The sequence below is a fragment of the Schistocerca americana genome, chromosome 7 (genome assembly GCF_021461395.2).
Source record: "Schistocerca americana isolate TAMUIC-IGC-003095 chromosome 7, iqSchAmer2.1, whole genome shotgun sequence".
NCBI classification, from domain to species: Eukaryota; Metazoa; Arthropoda; class Insecta; order Orthoptera; family Acrididae; genus Schistocerca; species Schistocerca americana.
The window spans coordinates 617,769,075-617,792,023 of NC_060125.1; the positions used below are offsets into that span (position 1 = coordinate 617,769,075).

The following is a 22,949-nucleotide window of genomic DNA, read 5'->3' on the forward strand; positions in this document are numbered from 1 at the left end:
GCAATGTGTAATTAAATGGTTCTTAGGAAAATAAAAGTTTTGTGTTTTGTGCAACTGACAGTAACTGATTATGGCCGCCTCCACAACCATAGCCTGATCCGCTCTATCCTGCGTAACCAGATTTCTAGGACGTTTGGATAAAACATAAACGACCCTTGAAAGAGCACCCAAATTCTGTTACCCATCTTGTAAGTTTTATCGGTCCTGCTTTATGTTCTTTCTAATGAAATAGTAATTACCTTGTTAAAGCCACTCTAGTTCTCAATAGTTATCTGGTCCTCAATTTGCATTAGTAATAATAATAATTTGTGACCCAATAAATTTAAAAACGTTTTAAATGAACAATGTTCAATTTCCCGCTCCCCCTCCGTGGCCCACTCATTCCTAATGTGTGAAGCCGAGCACACGCATTGGTACCGTAGTGCCACACTACATACGCTCCCTCTTCTGATAAAGTCACCGTGCCGCTATCGCTGATTCATCCGATACCCTCTCTCACTGCAGTCCATTTTACACAAGATTCTCAAGCGGCGGCCCTGACGTAGTGTCATCCAGCTCCGTGTACTGGCCGGTTTTTGCACTGGTTTATATAACACCCCATTTCATTTCTGGCATACGGGTCAAGTTTGGCCTCTCTAAAATTGGTTCAAATGGCTAACTATCAGCGTCTCTTTGCCGTCCGTGTCCAAAACTCGACCGTTTTGTGATTATTCAGGCCGTACATTCCTCAAATAACAATACAATCTATTGGTTTCTCTTTGGTCCATCTCAACTGGCACCTCAAAGAGCTTTCTACTAGCAGTGTACTGAGCGTGTTCATAGACATTCTTTTAGAGATCGAATGCTCGATACTGTGTGTACCTTTGCAGAATATCTGCGATTTCAAATATGGGAGAGAGTCAGTACTGAAAATTGTCACTTTGACAAACCACTTACATGTTTTACAAATATATTACAACAAGATCAATATAAGATTAATTTTTGTAATAATTCTGCCCTTCCATTATTATTGGACCTATAATTATCGTTGTCTTCTGGTAGTAAACTGCGCAAGAAACGTAAAATCACCTAATTATCTGAGATTCTGTGTGGGAATAGTCTGCATAGGAGCAGTGAACCAATGCTAAAGCACATACATACATATCCAGTGATCTGCGGCTCTGCACACTACACGCTGTTTCAACTGCCTTCAGCCCTCAGATCTACCAGGTAATTCACCAGGTCGTCCATATAGTGCTGTCTTGGTCTTCCTGATGTCTGGTTCCCTTCAAGTGCCTTGTTCACCTTTCTTCTGGATTTCGGTCTACATGTCCTGCCCACCGGATTCTTATGCTCTTCGTCTACTGTAGGACTGTTGGTTGTTGCACCAAGAGGGTGAATTCCTCTTTGTTGCTCCTCCTTCATTCTCCTTTGTCTAAGATCGATTATATTTATTTATTTATTGTTCCGTGGGCCCAAATTAAGGAGAAGTCTCCATGGTCATGGAACGAGTCAATACATGAAATTATAACACGATAGTAGAAACAGATAAAATGAAATACAACAAACGTATTCAGGCGACAATTCGTAAGTTTAAATAAACAAAATTAACAATTGGAATTTGCTTAATTTTTCAGCTCTTCCAGGAGCTCCTCGACGGAATAGAAGGAGTTTGGGCTACTGCTAAGATTTTTGAGTCTTGTGGTAGCTTATCGAAAATGGATGCAGCAAAACAGTGCACTCCTTTCTGCAAAAGAGTCAAGGAGGTGCATTCCACATGCAGATTTGATTTCTGCCTAGTATTAACTGAGTGAAAGCTGCTAACTCCTGGGAATAAGCTAATACTGCTAACAACAAACGACATTAAAGAAAATGTATACTGTGAGGGCAATGTCAGAATTCCCAGACTATTGAATAGGGGTCGACTAGAGGTTCTCGAACTTACACCACATATAGCTCGAACAGCCCGTTTTTGACCCAAAAACACCCTTTTTGAATCAGAAGAATTACCCCAAAAAATAATACCATATGACATAAGCGTATGAAAATATGTGAGGTAGACTACTTTTCGTGTTAAACTGTCACTTATTTCAGATACCGTTCTAATGGTAAATAAAAGCAACATTTAGTTTCTGAACAAGATCCTGAACATGGGCTTTCCACTACAGCTTACTATCTATCCGAACGCCTAGGAACTTGAACTGTTCCATCTCGCTTATAATATGCCCATTCTGTCTGATCAAAAATCTGGTCTTGTTGAATTGTGAGTTAGAAAGTGTAAAAACTGAGTCTTACTGTGATTTAGCATCAAATTATTTTCCACAAGCCACAAACTTATTTCATGAACTGCATTATTTGGTAATGTTTCAATATTACACACAAGATCCTTCACTACCAAGCTGCTGTCATCAGCAAACGGAAATATTTTTGAATCGCCTGTAATACTAGAAGGCATATCATTTATATAAATAAGAAACAGAAGTGGCGCCAGCACTGACCCTTGGGGAACGCCACACTTAACAGTGCCCCATTGGGACTGAAATCACTACCACTCTCAATATTGCGGAGAATTACCTTCTGCTTTCTGTTCTTAAAGTAAGAGGCGAACCAATTGTAAGCTACTCCCCTTACTCCATAATGGTCCAACTTCTGCAGCAATATTTTGTCTTTAACACAGTCAAAAGCCTTCGTTAAATCAAAGAAAACACCTAGCGTTCGCAACCTTTTATTTAATCCGTCAAAAATGTCACAGACATAAGAGAATATAGCATTTTCAGTTGTTAAACCATTTCTAAAACCAAACTGTACATTTGACAGCAAATTCTGTGAATTTAAATGCTGCAGTAACCTTGTATATACAACCTTCTCGATAACTTTAGCAAACACCGATGGCATAGAAATAGGTCTATAATTGTCAACATTACCCCTGTCTCCCTTTTTATAAAGTGGCTTCGCTACCAAGTACTTTAATCGGTCAGGAAACCGACCACACCTAATGGAAATACTTAGGAATACTTTCCTCGTTCCTCTTCTTTAAAATATTATTAGTTTTTCCTTTCCTCGTTTAGTCATGTTCTGTGTTTATGAACTGAACACGACCGCTGGGTATATGGAACTTAACATCTGAGGTCATCAGTCCTCTAGAACTTAGAACTATTTAAACGTAACTAATCTATGGACATCACACACACCCATGCCCGAGGCAGGATTCGAACCTGCGACCGTAGCGGTCGCGCGATTCCAGACTGTAGCGCCTAGAACTGTTGGGCCACACCGGCCGGCTTTGCCTCTCTACCTACATTATTCCGTGAAGTAGCGCAGTTTCAAACGTTAGCGGCCTTCGGGTCACCCCGTATTACGTAAAGAAACGATTCTAAAGGAACGAAGTAGCTGAGCCGTGGTAAAAATTGCTGTTTTGAAGAGCGCGCCGCAGCAGCCCCCCTCCGTTTCTGGCGGTGGCGCCGCTGTGGCAATCGCAGCTTTGGTGTCTCCCTCTGGTGGCAAAGGGGAAAGGTTGCCTGTTCAAGTGCATTTGAGGGGCGCTATGAGCTCGACACTGAGTCTGGGTCAGTCTGGGTCAGTCTCTCGTCCCCAGCTTGCTAGTCTGTCTCTCGTCAGAATTTGTTAGGCAGTTAGTGTCTGTCTGTCGTTCGGAGTGCTAGTATGTCTGTCGTTCGGATCAACCTTTAAAGCCGGCAAAAGGAGAGTCTTTCCACTCCGCCAGTAAGAGAACTCAGCGAGTGGTCGCCCGGTCGGGGCTTAGTTCCTGCATCTGAGTCTGCGCGTTAGGCCGCCAGTCGGCTCGAGTTTGCTCAGGCAATGGTCATTGGCGGCTGGATCTATCGATTGGTCGGTCGCGCACTGAGACACAAGATGACTTGCCCGTCTTGAGCGTCGGCGCATGTGAGGTCGCCACGTGAGTCCAGTGGGCCGCGGCGTATAGCGAGGGGTAGTGGCTTCGCGGTCGAAACGAGAGCAACAGGAGTCAACCCACGACATCGGTCTGGCCGGTGCGAGCTGCGCCGCCGTGAGACGGGAGATCGGCGCGCCTTCCTGCGTCCGTTGAAGCGGCTGGCAGCGGACGGTTCGGGAGAGCGATTTGGAGGTACTGCGCCAGGTCTTCTCGAGAAATCGCAGTTTATTAGAAGTTAAGTGATTGGTGATATGTTGTTTAATTTACTCTTGTTAAATTCTACTTGTTTTCTTGGTGAGGTCATCAGCCGTTTTGCTTTTGAGGTCGTCCCACCACTCTTCTCCGTTTGCCCACCCGCGGGAAGGTGGTTGTTTATAAATTGGGTGGTCCGTTTTTGCCTTCTGGGGTAGGGGCGGGTTAGAGCGACCTTCGTTTTGGGTTGTTCGGTAATCTCCCTATCAATGTACCGTAGCTGCCTCTGTCATGTTTGATTTGGTGTGTTAACGATTTTATTGCTTGGAGTGTAACGGCCTAATACCTGAAATATGTTTTGATCTTTGGAAACATTTATGTTATTGCCTTTGATCTTGAGTGGCGGTATCTGTGTACTGTAGAGCATCTTAACTATTGTTTGGCCAACCTTGAAGAATTTTATATAAGATTGCATTTCATGGGCTGTTATTTAAATGATCATTTTAGTATATAAAGTTGCCACCCTTTCACCGTAAGACTTTTCTTAGAAGTTAAAATCAAGTTGCACCTTCGGTGGCAAGTTTGATATTTTAATTGTTAGTGTTTTGTACCATTTCCATCCCTCCTACGAGGGGGGGGGAGGGGGGGTGCATAGTTTGTGTGCTTGTGTAAATTGTTAAAACTCTTAGTTTAAGGTTATCTGGTGTGCTGCAGAACTGCACCAGTGTAGTCTTTCAGAGGCTGTTGTGAGCGGTCGTAACTACGGCCGTGTCCAAAGGGAGCGGCAAGGTTCTCAGCCCGAAAGCTCATACTGTCAAAACTTGTTTCTTTCTGCATCAGAATAAATTGTAACTTTGATATTTAGAGGATGCTTTCTGATTATAATTTTTAAATCTGTTTCTTTTAAAAAATGTTTTTAGGCCCTATTAAAGTGAATAAAATTCCCATTTGTTAAAAGGAATTTGGTTATGATTTCATCAGTTACTCCCTGGCAACTACTTCAATGCTTAGACAGTGTGATTAAATGTGTTAATGTTCTTCATGAATCGCTAGTAAATAAAATAAATTCTTAAGTATATTCTTGCGAAATAAATCACGGTTCAGTAGCTTTTTTTTTTAATCTAGTTCTGAGGTTTCAAAACACAGTACTCGTACCAGTCGTCTCACCGTCATTAGTGGTTGCGGAACGGGGAATGCGTGGTCTGGTCCAACTGCTTTACTGTCAGACGGAGATCAGTGGCCTTACCGCTGAGCACCATGTCGAGGTAGGTCATCTCCTGGACGGCCTCGTAGCTGAGCCTGCCGCCGCGTGCTCTCAGCGCCGCGTCCACCTGCTGGCGGGCCCGCGTCTGCACCTCGGTGTCCAGCGACAGCTCGTACAGGCAGAAGCTCAGGGTGCTGGCCAGCATCTCCAGTGAGAAGCCGAACGTGGCGAACACGTACGCCACCAGGGAGTCGTCCGAGAACTCTGAAACACGTCACCGCGATAACAAAGACAGTCACTACTGGAGATTAACACTTTAGGCCGTATACAGGGTGTTACAAAAAGGTACGGCAAAACTCTCAGGAAACATTCCTCACACACAAATAAAGAAAAGATGTTCTGTGGACATGCTTCCGCAAACGCTTAATTTCCATGTTAGAGCTCATTTTAGTTTCGTCAGTGTGTACTGTACTTCCTCGATTCACCGCCAGTTGGCCCAATTGAAGGAAGGTAATGTTGACTTCGGTGCTTGTGTTGACATGCGACTCATTGCTCTACAGTACTAGCATCTACCACATCAGTACGTACCATCAACGGGTTAGTGTTCATCACGAACGTGGTTTTTCAGTCAGTGCAATGTTTACAAATGCGGAGTTGGCAGGTGCCCATTTGATGTACGGATTAGCACGGGGCAATAGCCGTGGTGCGGTACGTTTGTATCGAGACAGATTTCCAGAACGAAGGTGTCCCGATAGGAAGACGTTCGAAGCAATTGATCGGCGTCTTCGGGAGCAAGGAACATTCCAGCCTATGACTCGCTAGTGGGGAAGACCTAGATCGACGAGGACACCTGCAATGGACGAGGCAATTCTTCTTGCAGTTGACGGTAACCCTAAAGTCAGCGTCAGAGAGGTTGCTGCTGTACAAGGTAACGTTGACCACGTCACTGTATGGAGAGTGCTACGGGAGAACCAGTTGTTTCCGTACCATGTACAGCGTGTGCAGGCACTATCAGCAGCTGATTGGCCTCCACGGGTACACTTCTGCGAATGGTTCATCCAACAATGTGTCAATCCTCATTTCAGTGCTAATGTTCTCTTCACGGATGAGGCTTTATTCCAACGGGATCAAATTGTAAATTTTCACAATCAACATGTGCGGGCTGACGAGAATCCGCACGCAGTTGTGCAATCACGTCATCAACACAGATTTTCTGTGAACGTTTGGGCAGGCATTATTGGTGATGTCTTGATTGGGCCCAATGTTCTTCCACCTACGCTCAATGGAGCACGTTATCATGATTTCATACGGGATACTCTAGCTGTGCTGCTAGAACATGTGCCTTTACAAGTACGACACAATATGTGGTTCATGCACGATGGAGCTCCTGCACATTTCAGTCGAAGTGTTCGTACGCTTCTCAACACCAGAAACGTGGATGTGCTTGATGCTAGTACTGTGGAGCAATGAAAAAAGTCGCACGGAGCGATATCTGGTGAATAAGGTGGCTGTGGTAGTACTGACATTTATTTTGAGGTTAAAAATTTCTGTACTGACAGAGCAGTATGGGATTGCGCATTTTCGTAATGCAGAATCCAATTATCAGCAATGTTGGCACGGTCACGAAGAACTCTTTTACGAAATCCTTCTAAAATTTCTTTGTAGTAATATTGCTTAATTGCTTGTCCAGGAGACACCCACTCTCTTTATGAACAATTCCCTTGGAATCAAAGAAGCACACAAGAATACATTTCACTTTTGGCTTTGACATGTGAGCTTTTTTTTGGTCTGGGTGATCCCTTTGAGCACCATTGCGAACTTTGCCGTTTTGTCTCTGGATCGTACTGAAAAAAACAACTTTCATCAGCAGTGATAACACGGCTCAAAAATTCTGGGCTGATTTGCGTTTGCTCTAACAGATCAGGCGCCACATTTTTCCGCGTGGTGTGAGATTTTTGGGGACCATTTTTGCACAAATCTTTCTCATACCAAGATCTTCAGTTATTATTAGACGAACCGTTTCTCGATTGATGTTCGGTTCTTCTGCAATCATTTTCACGGATAATCTTATATCAGATCGTACGAGTTCACGCAACTTAGCCAAGTTGACATCCGTCATTGAGGTTGATGGTCGTCCATTGCTGTCTTCATCTTCAACATTCGTTCTGCCTTCACTAAACATTTTATGCCAACGAAAAACTTGACCTCTTGACATAACCGCCTCTGCAAAAGCCTTTTGAAGCTTACCGTAAGTTGTCGTCGCGTTTTCACCCAATTTAACTCAAAAAGAAATGGCATACCGTTGCGCAACATTATGCGGTCCCATTTTCGTAAAAAGAGACACAAACACGTGCTAACTTATTACAGCGCAACTCACGGATGAGCAGTTGCATCGATGTGCAGCTAGGACTAGAAGCAGCTTATACACCAAGGTCAAAGATATTGTGCCTATGCAAGCCTGCAGTGTTGACACATCTTGCAAAGAAAATCAGTCACATTACTTTATTGTTGCACCTCGTACATCTACATCAACACTCGTGTCGAAAATTAAAGCAACTGTAAGTAGGCTGTTTATGTTTTCTTGTTGGCAACGTTACGTAGCGCTCTGTATGAAAATCACTGGCTGTGCTGTGTGCAGTCTGTGGCTAGTTTGCATTGTTGTCTGCCATTGTAGTGTTGGGCAGCGGCAGCTGGATGTGAACAGCGCGTAGCATTGCGCAGTTGGAGGTGAGCCGCCAGCAGTGATGGATGTGGGGAGAGAGATGGCGGAGTTTTGAAATTTGTAAGACTGTCATGAACTGCTATATATAATATGACTATTAAGGTAAATACAGTGTTTGTTCTCTATTAAAATCTTTCATTTGCTAACTATGCCTATCAGTAGTTAGTGCCTTCCTTAGTTTGAATCTTTTATTTAGCTGGCAGTAGTGGCGCTCGCTGTATTTCAGTAGTTCGAGTAACGAAGATTTTTGTGAGGTAAGTGATTTGTGAAACGTATAGGTTAATATTAGACAGGGCCATTCTTTTGTAGGGATTATTGAAAGTCAGATTGCGTTGCGCTAAAAAATATTGTGTGTCAGTTAAAGCACAGTCTTGTATAATTCTTCAAAAAGGGGACGTTTCACAACAAACCACTATTTCCCGATCTTGTATCTAATTCACGATATAACCCAGTCAACAGACGTCCGTACGATCGCCTCCTGCACGGAAGATGGCATTGTGCTCAACGGACAATCACCCCAACGATGACGTCAGGGCACCTATCGAATGGGATAGTGTTTGCTGGGTAGTCCCACAGCCAGAATCACTGTGTACACAGACGGAGCATCATGGCAGAGAGAAGACGCCTACCAGGCTCTCAGCGGTGTAAGCCCATGGGAGGAATGGAAGCAGGATAGTCGAAAACTGATGTATCGCGGTGGCTTAAGGGGGGTAGGACGTCAAACGGGCCGACTTCGAGAACGACAGGCACCACAGGACATTTTAATTTTCATTGTCTATACGTTTACAAATGAATTCATAAAACTTTGTCAGCATGACCAGGAAGGATTCAGGATTCACACTCATAGCAGTGGAAGTTCAAAAACATGAAAAAATAATATTTTTGAAATGTGAAATTTCATTATTTTTTTCACTTTCTGTTGGTTGCATTTGTTGCTATAGGTACACTTTTCTCCACAAGTAAGAGAGATTCTTCGATAAATTTTGCGCAGCTTAGAAACCATACTTACAGATGTATGACACTTTAGAATTTATTTAATCTATGGAAAAATGAATGGGCTGTTACGTTTTAAACTTCGTATTTATAGAAAACTCGAATTTTACAGTTGATTATCTCAATTTTCACCACAGTTTTCAACAGATTTGGCAATTCTAGTGTTGCATACACCTGTAAGTATGGTTCGTATGCTGTGCAAAATTCACCGAAGAATCTGTGGTGTCACCGCCAGACACCACACTTGCTATGTGGTAGCCTTTAAATCGGCCGCGGTCTGTTACTATACGTCGGACCGCGTGTCGTGACTGTCAGTGATTGCAGACCGAGCGCCGACACACGGCAGGTCTAATCTAGGAAGACTCCCTAGCACTCGCCCCAGTTGTACAGCCGACTTTGCTAGCGACGGTTCACTGTCTACATACGCTCTCATTTGCAGAGACGAGAGTTTAGTATAGCCTTCAGCTACGTCACTTGCTACGACCTCGCCAGGCGCCATGTTCAGTTACTATGAAAGTATTCTGAACAGATAATATTGTGAATCATGCACCGTCAAGAGCGACGTTCATCATTAATGGATTAAAGTTATCAAACTAATTACGTCCGCTTTCTGAATTCTAATTCCTTGTCATGTTCCAGACCTCACGTCAGTATAGTTCTTCCCTCCTCACGCCAGCCTGCGTGAGCTAAAACGCGTGCATTTCGGCCTCCATTAGTAACACGGTGTTGGCTCTTCTGCCAACACAACCGAATCTCTCTTTCTTATGAAGATAAGTGTACCTACAGCAACAAATGCAGCCAATAGCAAGTGAAAAAATGATGAAATTTCACATGTAAAAACATTTGTTTTGTTATCTTTTTGAACTTCCTCTGCTATGAGTGTGGATCCTGAACCCTTCCTGGTCATACTGTCAAAGTTTTATGAATTTATTTGTAAAAGTATGGACAGTGCAAATTAAAATGTCCTGTGCTGCCTCTCCTGCTCCAAGTCAGCCCCTTTCACGTCCTACCCCCCTTAACGAAAATCGTTCTGTTCTTTTTCGGATGTGGCTACAGTTTATAGAGATCGAAACTGTATTCCGGAGACCAGGACAGGACCGACCATGTGTGACATCACAAAGAGAGGACCGTTATTTGGCTGTAAGGGGACGATGGTACCGCCTTAGTACCGCACGGCAACTGGCATCTGGCCTCGCAGCATCCACTGGACGTGTTGTATCGAGGCAAAGGGTGTACAGAAGGCTGCGGCAGAGTGGCCTTTATCGTCGGAGACCTGTTGTATGTCTGCCTCTGACGCGTCTTCACAGAAGGGAATGTCTACTAGAGTGGAACCGTCGACACGCCACTTGCACAGTGTGCCAATGCTCTTTTCACAGATGAGTCCTGATTTGGTCTGGACAGTCATTCTCGACGGATTCGCATCTGGAGGTAGCGTGGAGCACGGCTTCGGGGCGCAACCATTGTGGAAAGAGACTGACATGGAGGAGGATCCCTAATGGAGTGGGCAGGGATTATGTTGACCATTGGAACACCTGTTAATGAAATGGTACAGGTAAACAGGCAAGGTTTAATTGCCGTCAGGTTTAGTGACGGTATGTCGGGACCTATTGTGCGGTTGTTGCGAGGTGCTGCGGGCCCAGACTTCGTACTGCTGGACCATTATTTTCGGCCTCATAGATCACGGGCGGTTGATGTTTTCCTGAAAACGGAAGATACTGCACACATGGCATGGCCGGCTCGCTCTTTCGATTTGCATCCCACAGAGCACGTCTGGTATGTGCTAGGAACATGGGCTGCATCACGTCAGCATTCACCAACCATTCTCCAAGACTCGCGAGCTGCGCTGCAGGAAGAACCGGCGGCATTGCATCAACATGAGACTGATGGTATCATTCACAGCATGGCACATCGTTTGTCAGGCCTGTATTGCTGCCAGAGGCGGTCACGCCCCATACCGAGCGCATTAGCCAGTCGACGGAATGCGTGTGTGAATCCGTTAAGTTCGGAAGAACGAAGAACACTTTTCACCAACTGCGACATAATCTACACTATATTTTAAATCTGTATGACGATGCTATGCTGATTATATTTATATGTTTTGACGATGCCATTATGGCCGTATCACTTTAGGACATGGTGTAAAAACGATCTGAAGATGGTCATTACAGACTGAAACCGGTAGTCGTCTAAAGAACTAATTTGTGATCAGAGACTGGAATAAAAAAGCATTTTAATAACATTTTTGTCTATCTTTATGCATGTTGCATTTGTTACGTTCTGTGTTCATTATATAGTTTCTACATTACTATCACCAGATTGTACTGTATTGTGGCTAAAATAGACACAACCTTGCCAAATTCCGGTCTGTTACTTCAGTCTTAGACACCAGTGTACATAGATAATCCGCTGCCCACCGTACGGTGGTTGGCGAAATGTACCCTGTCCCATTACTAGTAATTTCTTTTCCTGTTCCACTCGCAAATAGGACAAACCAAAAACGGCTATCAATACTCATCCCTATGAGCACTAATTAGACACTGGACTCGCATTCGGGAGGACGACGGTTCAATCCCGCGTCCGGCCATCCTGATTTAGGTTTTCCGTGATTTCCCTAAATCACTCCAGGCAAATGCCGGGATGGTTCCTCTGAAAGGGCACGGCCGACTTCCTTTCCCATCCTTCCCTAATTCGATGAGACCGATGACCACGCTGTCTGGTCTCCTTCCCCAAACAACCAACCAACCACTAATTCCTACTTTATCATCTTCGTGGTACTTCCGCGCAATGTACACTATCGGCCATTAAAATTGCGACGCCAAGAAGAAGTGCAGATGAAAAACGAATATTCATTGGACAAATATATTATACTAGAACTGACATGTGATTACATTTTCACGCAATTTGAGTGCTTAGATCCTGAGAAATCAGTACCTAGAACAACCACCTCTGAAAATAATAACGGCCTTGATACGCCTGGGCATTGAGTCAAACAGAACTTGGACGGCGTGTACAGGTACAGCTGCTCATGCAGCTTCAACACGATACTACAGTTCATCAAGAGTAGTGACTGGCGTTTGTGACGAGCCAGATGCTCGGCCACCATTGACCAGACGTTTTCAAATGCTGAGAGATCTGGAGAATGTGCTGGCCAGGGCAGCAGTGATACAGGACCTGCAACATGCGGTCGTGCATTATCCTGCTGAAACGCAGGTTTTCGCAGGGATCGAATAAAAGCTAGAGCCACGGGTCTTAACACATCTGAAATGTAACGTCCACTGTTCAAAGCGCCTTCAATGCGAACAAAAAATCACTTAGAAGTGTAACCAATGGCACCCCGTACCATCGAGCCGGGTGATACGCCAGTATGGCGATGACGAATACACGCTTCCAATGTGGGTTCACCGCGATGTCTCCAAACACGGATGCGACCATCATGATGCTGTAAACAGAACCTACATTCATACGAAAAAATGACGTTTCGCCATTCGTGCACCCACGTTCGTCGTCGAGTACACCATCGCAGGCGTTCCTGTCTGTGATGCAGCGTCAAGGATAACCGCAGCCATGGTCTCCGTGCTGATAGTCCATGTTGCTGCAAACGTCTTCGAACTGCTCGTGCAGTTACTTGTTGTCTTGCAAACGTCCCCATCTGTTGACTCAGGGATCGAGACGTGGCTGCACGATCCTTTACAGCCATGCGGATAAGATGCCTGTGATCCGGACTGATAGTGATACGAGGCCGTTGGGATCCAGCATGGCGTTCCGTATTACCCTCCTGAACCTACCGATTACATATTCTGCTAACAGTGTTTGGATCTCGACCAACGCGAGCAGCAATGTCGCGACACGATAAACTGCAATCGTGATAGACTACCATCCGTCTTTTCTCAAAGTCAGAAACGTGATGGTACGCATTTCTCCTCCTTAGACGAGGCATCATAACGACGTTTCACCTGGCAACGCAGGTCAACTGCTGTTTGTGTATGAGAAGTCGGTTGGAAACTTTCCTCCCCTGTCAGCACGTTGTAGGTGTCCCCACCGGCGCCGACCTTGTGTCAATGCTCTGAAAAGCTAATCATTTGTGTATCACAGCATCTTCTTGGTCATCCTCGTGGTGTAGTAATTTTAATTGTCAGTAGTGTAGCTTAGGAGTAACAAGGAGAGGGAGAACGAGGACTGAGAGGGTAGGGGAAATGGTGTACGAGCAAGCCTTGGAGAGCAGATTCGACGCAAGGCTAAGGAGTTGTGGGCAAGGAGATACATGAAATGCAAAGACCAAGAGGGAGACAAGGAAATAGATGATGGAAAAGTTCGGGGGAGTGTAATGAAAAAAGAGGCGAGGACTGGACCAGATTGAGCACAGGAAGATGGTGGGAAAATAGGACTAGAAGGGGAGGCTTATGTTCGAAACTCACCGGAGCTGGAACTTGTTCAAGATTATGATGGCGATGATGATGATTACGATGGTGGTGGTGGTAAGGGATGTACAAAAAACGTGTCAAAATTTATAGAGGTTTATTCTTCAGCCCAAAATGTTACGAAAAGTGCGAATGAACGTGGGGCCGAAAATTCTTGATGATTGCACAGCGTCCCATTGGAGACAAAAACAAATTAGCGCGTCGAAGATTTAGCTGAAAATTATAATGCCTCTTAAAAAAGCTTTCATACACTACTGGCCATTAAAATTGCTACACCACAAAGATGACGTGCTACAGACTCGAAATTTAACCGACAGGAAGAAGATGCTGTGATATGCAAATGGTTAGCTTTTCAGAGCATTCATGGAAGGTTGGCGCCGGTGGTGACACCTACAACGTGCTGACATGAGGAATGTTTCCAACCGCTTTCTCATACACAAACAGCAGTTGACCGGCGTTGCCTGGTGAAACGTTGTTGTGATGGCTCGTGCAAGGAGGAGAATTGCGTACCATCACGTTTCCGACTTGGATAAAGGTCGGATTGTAGCCTATCGCGATTGCGGTTTATCGTATCGCGACATTAGTACTCGCGTTCGTCGAGATCCAATGACTGTTAGCAGAATATGTAATCGGTGGGTTCAGGAGGGTAATACGGAACGCCGTGCTGGAACCCAGTGGCCTCGTATCACTAGCAGTCGAGATGACAGGCATCTTATCCGCATGGCTGTAACGTATCGTGCAGCCACGTCTCGATCCCTGAGTTAACAGATGGGAACGTTTGCAAGACAACAACCATCTGCATGAACAGTTCGACGACGTTTGCAGCAACACGGACTATCACTTTGGAGACCATGACTGCGGTTACCCTTGACGCTGCATCACTGGCAGGAGCGCCTGCGATGGTGTACTCAATGACGAACCTGGGTGCACGAATGGCAAAACGTCATTTTTTCGGATGAATCCAGGTTCTGTTTACAGCATCATGATGGTCGCATCCGTGTTTGGTGCCATCGCGGTGAACGCACATTGGAAGCGTGTATTCGTCATCGCCATACTGGCGTATCACCCGGCGTGATGGTATGGGGTGCCATTGGCTACACGTCTCGGTCACCTTTTGTTCTCATTGACGGCACTTTGAACAATGGACGCTACATTTCAGATGTGTTACGACCCGTGGCTCTACCCCTTATTCGATCCCCGCGAAGCCCTACATTTCAGGAGGATAATGCACGACCGCATGTTGCAGGTCCTGTACGAGCCTTTCTGAATACCGTAAATGTTCGACTGCTGCCCTGGCCAGCACATTCTCCAGATCTCTCAACAATGGAAAACGTGTGGTCAATGGTAGCCGAGCAACTGGCTCGTCACAATACGCCAGTCACTACTCTTGATGCACTGTGGTATCGTGTTGAAGCTGCATTGGCAGCTGTACCTGTACACGGCATCCAAGCTCTGTTTGACTCAATGCCCAGGCATATCAAGGCCGTTATTACGGCCAGAGGTGGTTTTTCTGGTTAATGATTTCTCAGGTTGTATTCATCCAAATTGGGTGGAAATGTAATCACATGTCAGTTCTAGTATAATATATTTGTGCAATGAATACCCGTGTATCATCTGCATTTCTTCTTGGTGTAGCGAATTCAATGTCCTGTAGTGTATATTCTTACAGTTCCCTTGTAAGCAGACAGAAGTAGGAGGGTTTTGCATTCGGCTGACCTCTGGCAGGACCTAGTATAACTACAGTATATAATTGAAACTATTTGCACACCCTTACGTAATGCGGAATTGACCACTAGATGTCATCAGAGGCGTATAAAAGGAGGAGAATACTGTTTTGTCAGTTGAGAAGCGGTAACTGCAGAATGGGCCGGTAAGAGCAGCTCAGGGACTTGTCACGTAGTAGGACCTCATCAGAGTCACAAATTAATTTGGGGCATTTCAAACACTTTAAGCTGCGCAAATCGACTTGGACTGCAGTAGAAGTGATTGTAAAGTGATAACGTGGAGAGACAACCAGAACCAAGCCAAAGGGAGGCACGCCTCAATTACTGACCGACACGGACCGTAGAACATGATAGAGGCTGAAACTGTGTAGCGGACCGAGATTCGAACTCGGGTCCCGACTTCGAGTGTCGGTAAAGCACACAGTTTTAATCTGCCAGGAAGTTTCATATCAGCGCACACTCCACTGTAAAGTGAAAATCTCGTTCTGATTGCGGAGGGTGTTTGTAAAAAAGTCACACGAAAGCTGCGGAAGGAATCCCTCGTGAGTTCCAGTGTGCTGCCAGCAGTGTAGCTAGCACTATGACTGTGTGTAGGGAATTAAAAGGAATGGTGCAGAATGACGAAGCAGCTCCTCATAAGCCACATATTTCCGTAGTCAGTGCTAAGTGGGAGGTGTAAGAAACGACACAAGTGGTGAGTGTGTAAGTGGAAACGGGCGATCCGGAGTGATTAGTCACGCTATACCCCGCGGCAAGTCAATATAGGGCGGGAGGTCACACAATAAAGAAGTACGTTACCTTGTACTGCACAACAGGCACATAGAGAGGCGTAGGCTTGTTATAATCTCTTTGGCGGTATAAGCCCATTGCTGCTGACACGTATGCTTCCCTGTGTAAGTATATGTTAACGCAATCACTCTCATTAGCACGATACATCACACACCTCCAAAACACATCTTCGATAAGATGAGCCCAAACGGAATAGACTCAAGCAGAACGTCCTGTTTTCCTCCCAAACGTGAAGAACTTTCACAGCAACAACGACCTTGCTAGACACTGGTCGAAGCCACTTGCGTATCAAAGACATCAGGGAGACATAGTCGTGATGCCGACGCAAACGCGAACGATCAGAAGCCAATAAATGTGTCATATTACGGTAAGGTAAGCTACTCATAAACAGAATATATGAAAGATAGGAGACTATAAAGGCCCCCCTCCCCCAAAAGTATTCTCCATATCAGGTTTTATTCTGCTTAAGGGCACGTTGCAAGAATCATTTACACTCGTCATTGTCTGGTGTTGTGGACTTCGGTGATGGGGCGTGAACTTCTGTACCAACGGAGAGGTATCTGTTCTTCTCAGCCTTTCTCCACTGTTCGGTCAACATGTAGCGAAAAAATATCTATTACCACAAGGAGAAGGCTTATGAAACTTAATCGGATTCAGCACAGATTGTCCTCATGGCCGATTTATGTCCACAATCTCTGGCTAATATGAGCACTCTTCCCAGGAGTGATTACAGTGTGATTCGTAAAATGTCTGAGTAAGAGGTAACTTGCAAGACGACAGTGAGAAACTACGAAATATTCGTTTCCTGAGAAGACGAATCGAACAGCCAGATATACTTGTACGTGAGGAGTTCAATAAGTGAAGCAACACATTTTATTTCTCGGCCAGTTACGGTTGAAAAAATTCAGAATTTGTTGTGGGACCTTGTGAAGTAGTCCCGCTTCAGACCCTATAGTTTCATGAAGTTCCGATAGGTACGGCGCTGTGCATAGCCTTAAAAATGGCTTCTGTAACTGAGCTGCGTTCCAGTTAGAGAGCAGTCGTTGAGTTTCTTTCTGCAGAAAGCCGGAGCATCGTAAGTATTCATAGACGCTTGCAGGATGTCTACGGAAACGCCAACAAAAGCACGGTGAGTCGTTGGGCGACTAGTTCGATTCCCTGCATGCCGGCCGGCCGCACACAGATGTGACTCCTGCAGTGTTGGAACGTGCGGACACTCTCATTCGACGTGATCGACGGATTACAACGAAACACCTCGCTGCACATCGGGACGTCTCTTGTGGTAGTGTCTGGCCGCTGGGTTCCTCGCCGCCTAATACAAGACCGTGAAGAGCAGTGAAGGACCATCTGCGCGGAACTGCTTGTGCGTTACGAAGCCGATAGTGGCAATTTTGTGCTGCACATATTCACAGAACATGAAACTTATATTCACCACTTCAATCAGAAAACAATACTACTATCCATGGAGTGGCGCCACACGACTCTCTTCTGAAGAAAAAATTCAGAGCCACACTCCGACCCTGTAGTCATGGAAACGTCTTCTGGCACTCTGAAAGCGTTTTTTTTGTGTCGTACCTCTTGGCTCAACGGTCAGTTCGTAAGTGACTCGCGCTACCCTCAGGAAACTAAAGAAACAACTGCAGCTTGTTACTCGCCGCTAAAATGCAAACGAGCTTCTCCTGCTCCCTGACAACGCACAATGGGGGAGCTCACACACCCTCGTTGGACTGTTCTTCCTCCTCCACCCTACAGCCCGGATCTCGCACCTTCCGACTTCCATCGGATTGGCGCATTGGGGAATGTACTCCACGCGACGACCTACTTGGATAATGCAGAGGTCATTGATGCAGTAAAACGTTGGGTTCGACGTCGACCAGTAGAGTGTTACCACCTGGACGTACGGGCCCTCACAATAAGATTGCGTAAGGCCGTCACACTGAGCAGAGATTATGTTGTAAAATAATGTTTTCTTACCGAAACAACGGGAAATAATGAGTGTATTGGAATCCTTAGTAAAATCAACCTGATATCAGAAAACAATGTGTCTTTTACACTACTGGCCATTAAAATTGCTGCACCAAGAAGAAACGCAGATCATAAACGGGTATTTATTGGACAAATATATTATATTACAACTGACATGTGATTACATTTTCACGCAATTTGGGTGCATAGATCGTGAGAAATCAGTACCCAGAACAATCACATCTGGCCGTAATAACGGCCTTCATACGCCTGGGCATTGAGTCAAACAGAGCTTGGATGGCGTGTACTGGTACAGCTGCCCAATGCAGCTCCAACACGGTACCACAGTTCATCAAGAGTAGTGACTGGCGTATTGTGACGAGAAAGTTGGTCGGCAACCATTGACCAGACGTTTCCAGTTGGTGAGAAATCTGGAGAATGTGCTGGCCAGGGTAGCAGTCGAACATTTTCTGTATCCACAAAGGCCCGTACAGGACCTGCAACATGGGGTCGTGCATTATCCTGCCGAAATGTAGGGTTTCTGAGGGATCGATTGAAGGGTAGAGCCACGGGTCGTAACACATCTGAAATGGAACGTCCACTGTTCAAAGTGCCGTCAATGCGAACAGAAGGTGACCGAGACGTGTAACCACTGGCATCCAATTCCACCACGCCGAGTGATGCGCTAGTGTGGCGATGACGAATACAGGCTTCCAATGCGAGTTCACGGCAATATCGCCAAACACGGATGCGACCATCTTGATGCTGTAAACAGAACCTGGATTCATCCGAAAAAAAAAAAAAAAACGTTTTGCCATTCGTGTACACCACCGCAGGCGCTCCAGTCTGTGATGCAGCGCCAAGGGTAACCGCAGCCATGGTCTCCGAGCTGATAGTCCATGCTACTGCAAACGTCGTCGAACTGCCGTGCAGATGGTTGTTGTCTTGCAAACGTCCCCATCCGTTGACTCAGGGATCCAGACGTGGCTGCACGATCCGTTACAGCCATGCGGATAAGATGCCTGTCATCTCGATTGCTAGTGATACGATGCAGTTGGGATGCAGCACGGCGTTCCGTATTACCCTCCTGAACCCACCTATTCCATATTCTGCTAACAGTCACTGGATCTCAACCAACACGAGCAGCAATGTCGCGATACGATAAACCGCAATTGCGATTGGCTACAATCCGACCTTTATCAAAGTCGGAAACGTGATGGTACGCATTTCTCCTCCTTACACGAAACATCACAACAACGTTTCACCAGGCAACGCCGGTCAACTGCTGTTTGTGTATGAGAAATCGGTTGGAAACTTCCCTCATGTCAGCACGTTGTAGATGTCGTCACCGGCGCCAACCTTGTGTGAATGCTCTGAAAAGTTAATCATTTGCATATCACAGCATCTTCTTCCAGTCGGTTAAATTTCGCGTCTATAGCATGTCATCTTCGTGGTGTAGCAATTCTAATGGCCAGTAGTGTACTTACTGAGCGCCCCTGTTATTACAAATTCTGACAAGTGGAACATTATAGATAGTATTATTAAGATAATAGGTATCCTACCTGTGTTGATATTTTGAACAGACTTGAGACCATTTAGCCTCACTTTCAGCAGCTCATTCATCATATCGTCTCGGCACAGTTTGTTGTCTCGCCTGTAGCGAAGAATGTCCAAAGCGACATCCCTGAAGAACTCGTACGTATCACGTGACAATATGTCTGGGCGCAGAACGCTGACAATGTGCGGCTGCCATAGCGACATGACGTCTGCGAAATTTTGCCACCGGTTGATAAACACAGCCTGTAAATTCAAGATTCAGTGTCTCTGCCATTGGAAGAAGGCTTTCATTAGACAGCGTGCCAAAATTTCCAAACATTAGAGCATTCCAACTTCGCTCACAGGTATGCCATACATAGCGATGATTGATTTGCTGAACAAGCAGATTTCCATTGTATTTTGATACGCCCGATTTTTCTCTACCTGTTGTCATGTACACGGTATCCCAGGAGGAATGGTCGTTATTCAGTAATAAGACAGGAAAGATATGTCGAGGCAAAAACTTTCAGTAAAACAACAGCTCTATAATACATACCTGTAAGAGCTATGAGTACCTGTTCAGTGGAAGAGTAGCGAAGATGGAGAAGTGCTCACAGCTCTTAAGGCATGCACTTTAGAGTCCACTTTTCCTAGACACCTTTTTCCCTGTTTTTATCTATACAAACACCTCTAGAAATGTGGAAAGCAAAGAGCTTACTGTATAAGAGATGTGTTTCACAGTACCAAAGATGAAGAAGTGTTCAGATCTCTTAAGGTATTCGTTTTAGAGCCCATGTTTACTAGGTTTTGTTGGTAGGAAAGATAGTTCCATTAACGTCCCTTAATACTAACCATTCCTCCTGGGATAATCTACATACATTTCTCGATAATTGGGTTATAACTAAAGCTGCATACTATTTCAATTTTGAAAACAAGGAAAAATATTTTCTGATTTACAGGCAAAAAATTAATGTAGCACGTGAATAAGATTCAATACATTAAGTAGATTGTTCTGATTGATAAAAACTTGAATGAGAATAGTAATATTACCGAGGAACTCAGGAATCGAAGTTGAAAACTTGTGCTCTTCGTTTAGTTATTTGTTTTGAAATAAACAAATCAATGTCTTAACAATTGTGAAGTATTTTCATTCACCATCATCTAGTGGCCTAATTTTCTGGTGTGACTCATGACTTGGAAAGTACTGACTGACCAAACACGAGCAGTGAGAATAAAATGTAATGTTCACTCATCGGTTAGTCTGATGTTCTATGGATCATCTGCACGATAAATCGCAATGACGCAGGACATGTCATTTTATATTCACAAATTATTTTGTAAATATGCATACATGGTGATAATTGAGAAGGTGTGTGTTTGTGTGTGTGTGTGTGTGTGTGTGTGTGTGTGTGTGTGTGTGTGTGTGTGCTTGATTTTTAGTAAAAATGAAGGATTACGGATATGAGCACCCATCACAATGATAGACACTCTTCTACGGAATACAAGAAGTTGTCAAGGAGAAACTTCATCACTTCATTTTCAAATTTTACTTTGCTGCCTGTCAGACATTTTATGTCAGTGGGTAAGTGATTAAATATTTTCGCTGCATCATTGTGCATCCACTGCCGTGTTTCAGGCAACCTTAATATGGCATAGTGAATGCCATTTTCCTTCTGGTGTTGTACTTATGTAGATCATTGTTCCTTTTGAAGTGCAGTGGGTTGTTTACAACATACTTCATGGGGGAATAAACACACTGTGAAGCAGCAGCTAAAATACATATCTCGTTAAACATATTTCTACAAGATGATCGTGGGTGAGCAGCACATATAGGACGTTTTTTGAGAAATGTAGACTTTCTTTCTTAAAGACGAGTTACCCTAGAACACTAATCCACATGACGCTATAGAATGAACATCTGAGAAACATGTCGACTTACTGATTTGTCTCTGTCAAAGATCTATAATGATTCAAAGTGTAAAGGTGCTGAACTAAGTTGTTTTAGGAGTTCCAAAATGTGATTTTTCCAGTTTAAACTGTCATCAGTATGGACACCTAAGAATTCTAAAGATCTATTATCACCTCTTGAACAATTCTTCAAAGAATTTGGCATTTTAACTACGCTTTCCACTATTTATATTCACTTATGACATTAGTTATAGGTAACTGATAACCACTTGCATGCACTGGAGTGGTGGCTTAGCTTTTTCGTGACTAACAGCAGCGAAAAATGGTCGCACATATTCTATCGTGGGTTACCAATTACCACCATGCGAAATAACTCACGAATGCTCCCCATAGAGCCTCTGTTTGTCTCCTAACAGCGACTGTTGGCATTTTAGTGCCACTAAAGTCTGAGAAGTTTACCGTCGCTGGTCTAGTGAAGCTGTAAGAAGCACAATATATCGATGTACCCACTGCTCAGATAAATTTGTCTACCACTCGAAGAGTTACACAGCTTCTCTATGTTTTAGTTTTCTACGATGACATGGCAGCAGACCAGAAGAATTTTAATGAGATTAACAAGGTACGTATTTAGTATAAAAGTGGTACCATGTAGAAGCGTGAGATATCGAGAATTCGTCTGTTAGTGGTGAGATGTGTTAGGATGGTGCGTAAGCTAGAGTCGTTTTCACTTTGAATTTGGTATTCCGGTTTCTACCCGCCAGGGTAGCAGAGAGCGCTAATGCGCTGCTTCCTGGACTCGGGTAGGCGCGCCAGCCCTGGATCAAATCTGCCCGGCGGATTAACGACGAGGGCCGGTCTGCCAGCCAGCCTGGATGTGATTTTTAGGCGGTTCTACACAACTCGCTAGGTACAAACCGGAGTGGTCGCCACGTTCCGCCCCATTTACACGACTCGCAGACATCTGAAGACGTTCGCACTATTTCATGGGCTACACTAGATGCAGACAGCTGAGGTACACTAATTCCGTCCCGGGGGAGGGGGTCGAGATGGCTGCTGGAAGGGTCACCGGCGACCCTCTGCAACTAACACTGCCAAAGCAATAGAAACACGGCCGACTACGCACGACGCGGGACAAAGGCCCCAACAAAGAAGGAAAATTTCGTATTCCGGTTGCTAAGCATTTATTTACCGACTGTCATATTTTATTTTTCAAGTTCACTGTTGCTATTTGAGTTTTCATATTATCACTGTATCGTATTGTACGTTAACCAGGGACCTAGAAACGACGGAGAGGCTCCGTCCACACCGCAGCCGCAGCGGTCCAGAACAGAACCCCACGACGACTACCGCAGTCCACTTCACCCCCCCCCCCCCCCACCGCCCCACACCGAACCCAGGCTTATTGAGCGGTTCGGCCCCCGGTGGACCCCCCAGGGAACGTCTCACACCAGACGAGTGTAACCCTTATGTTTGCGTGGTAGACTAATGGTGGTGTACGCGAACGTGGAGAACTTGTTTGCGCAGCAAGCGCCGACATAGCGTAACTGAGGCGGAATAAGGGAATCAGACCGCATTCGCCGAGGCAGATGGAAAATCGCCTAAGAAC

At 45.0% G+C, this 22,949-nt stretch overlaps 1 protein-coding gene across 1 annotated transcript in view; it reads right to left on the reverse strand.

Annotated features, from left to right (window-relative positions):
* LOC124623149 overlaps nucleotides 1-22,949 on the reverse strand; it is a 219,346-nt gene that overhangs the window by 27,090 nt on the left and 169,307 nt on the right. The window contains exons 10-11 of the mRNA XM_047148940.1: nucleotides 19,462-19,699; nucleotides 5,331-5,552 (exon numbers count right to left, since the gene is read on the reverse strand). Of these exons, the coding sequence (XP_047004896.1) occupies nucleotides 5,331-5,552; nucleotides 19,462-19,699 (460 nt within the window). The remainder of the gene's footprint in view (nucleotides 1-5,330; nucleotides 5,553-19,461; nucleotides 19,700-22,949) is intronic.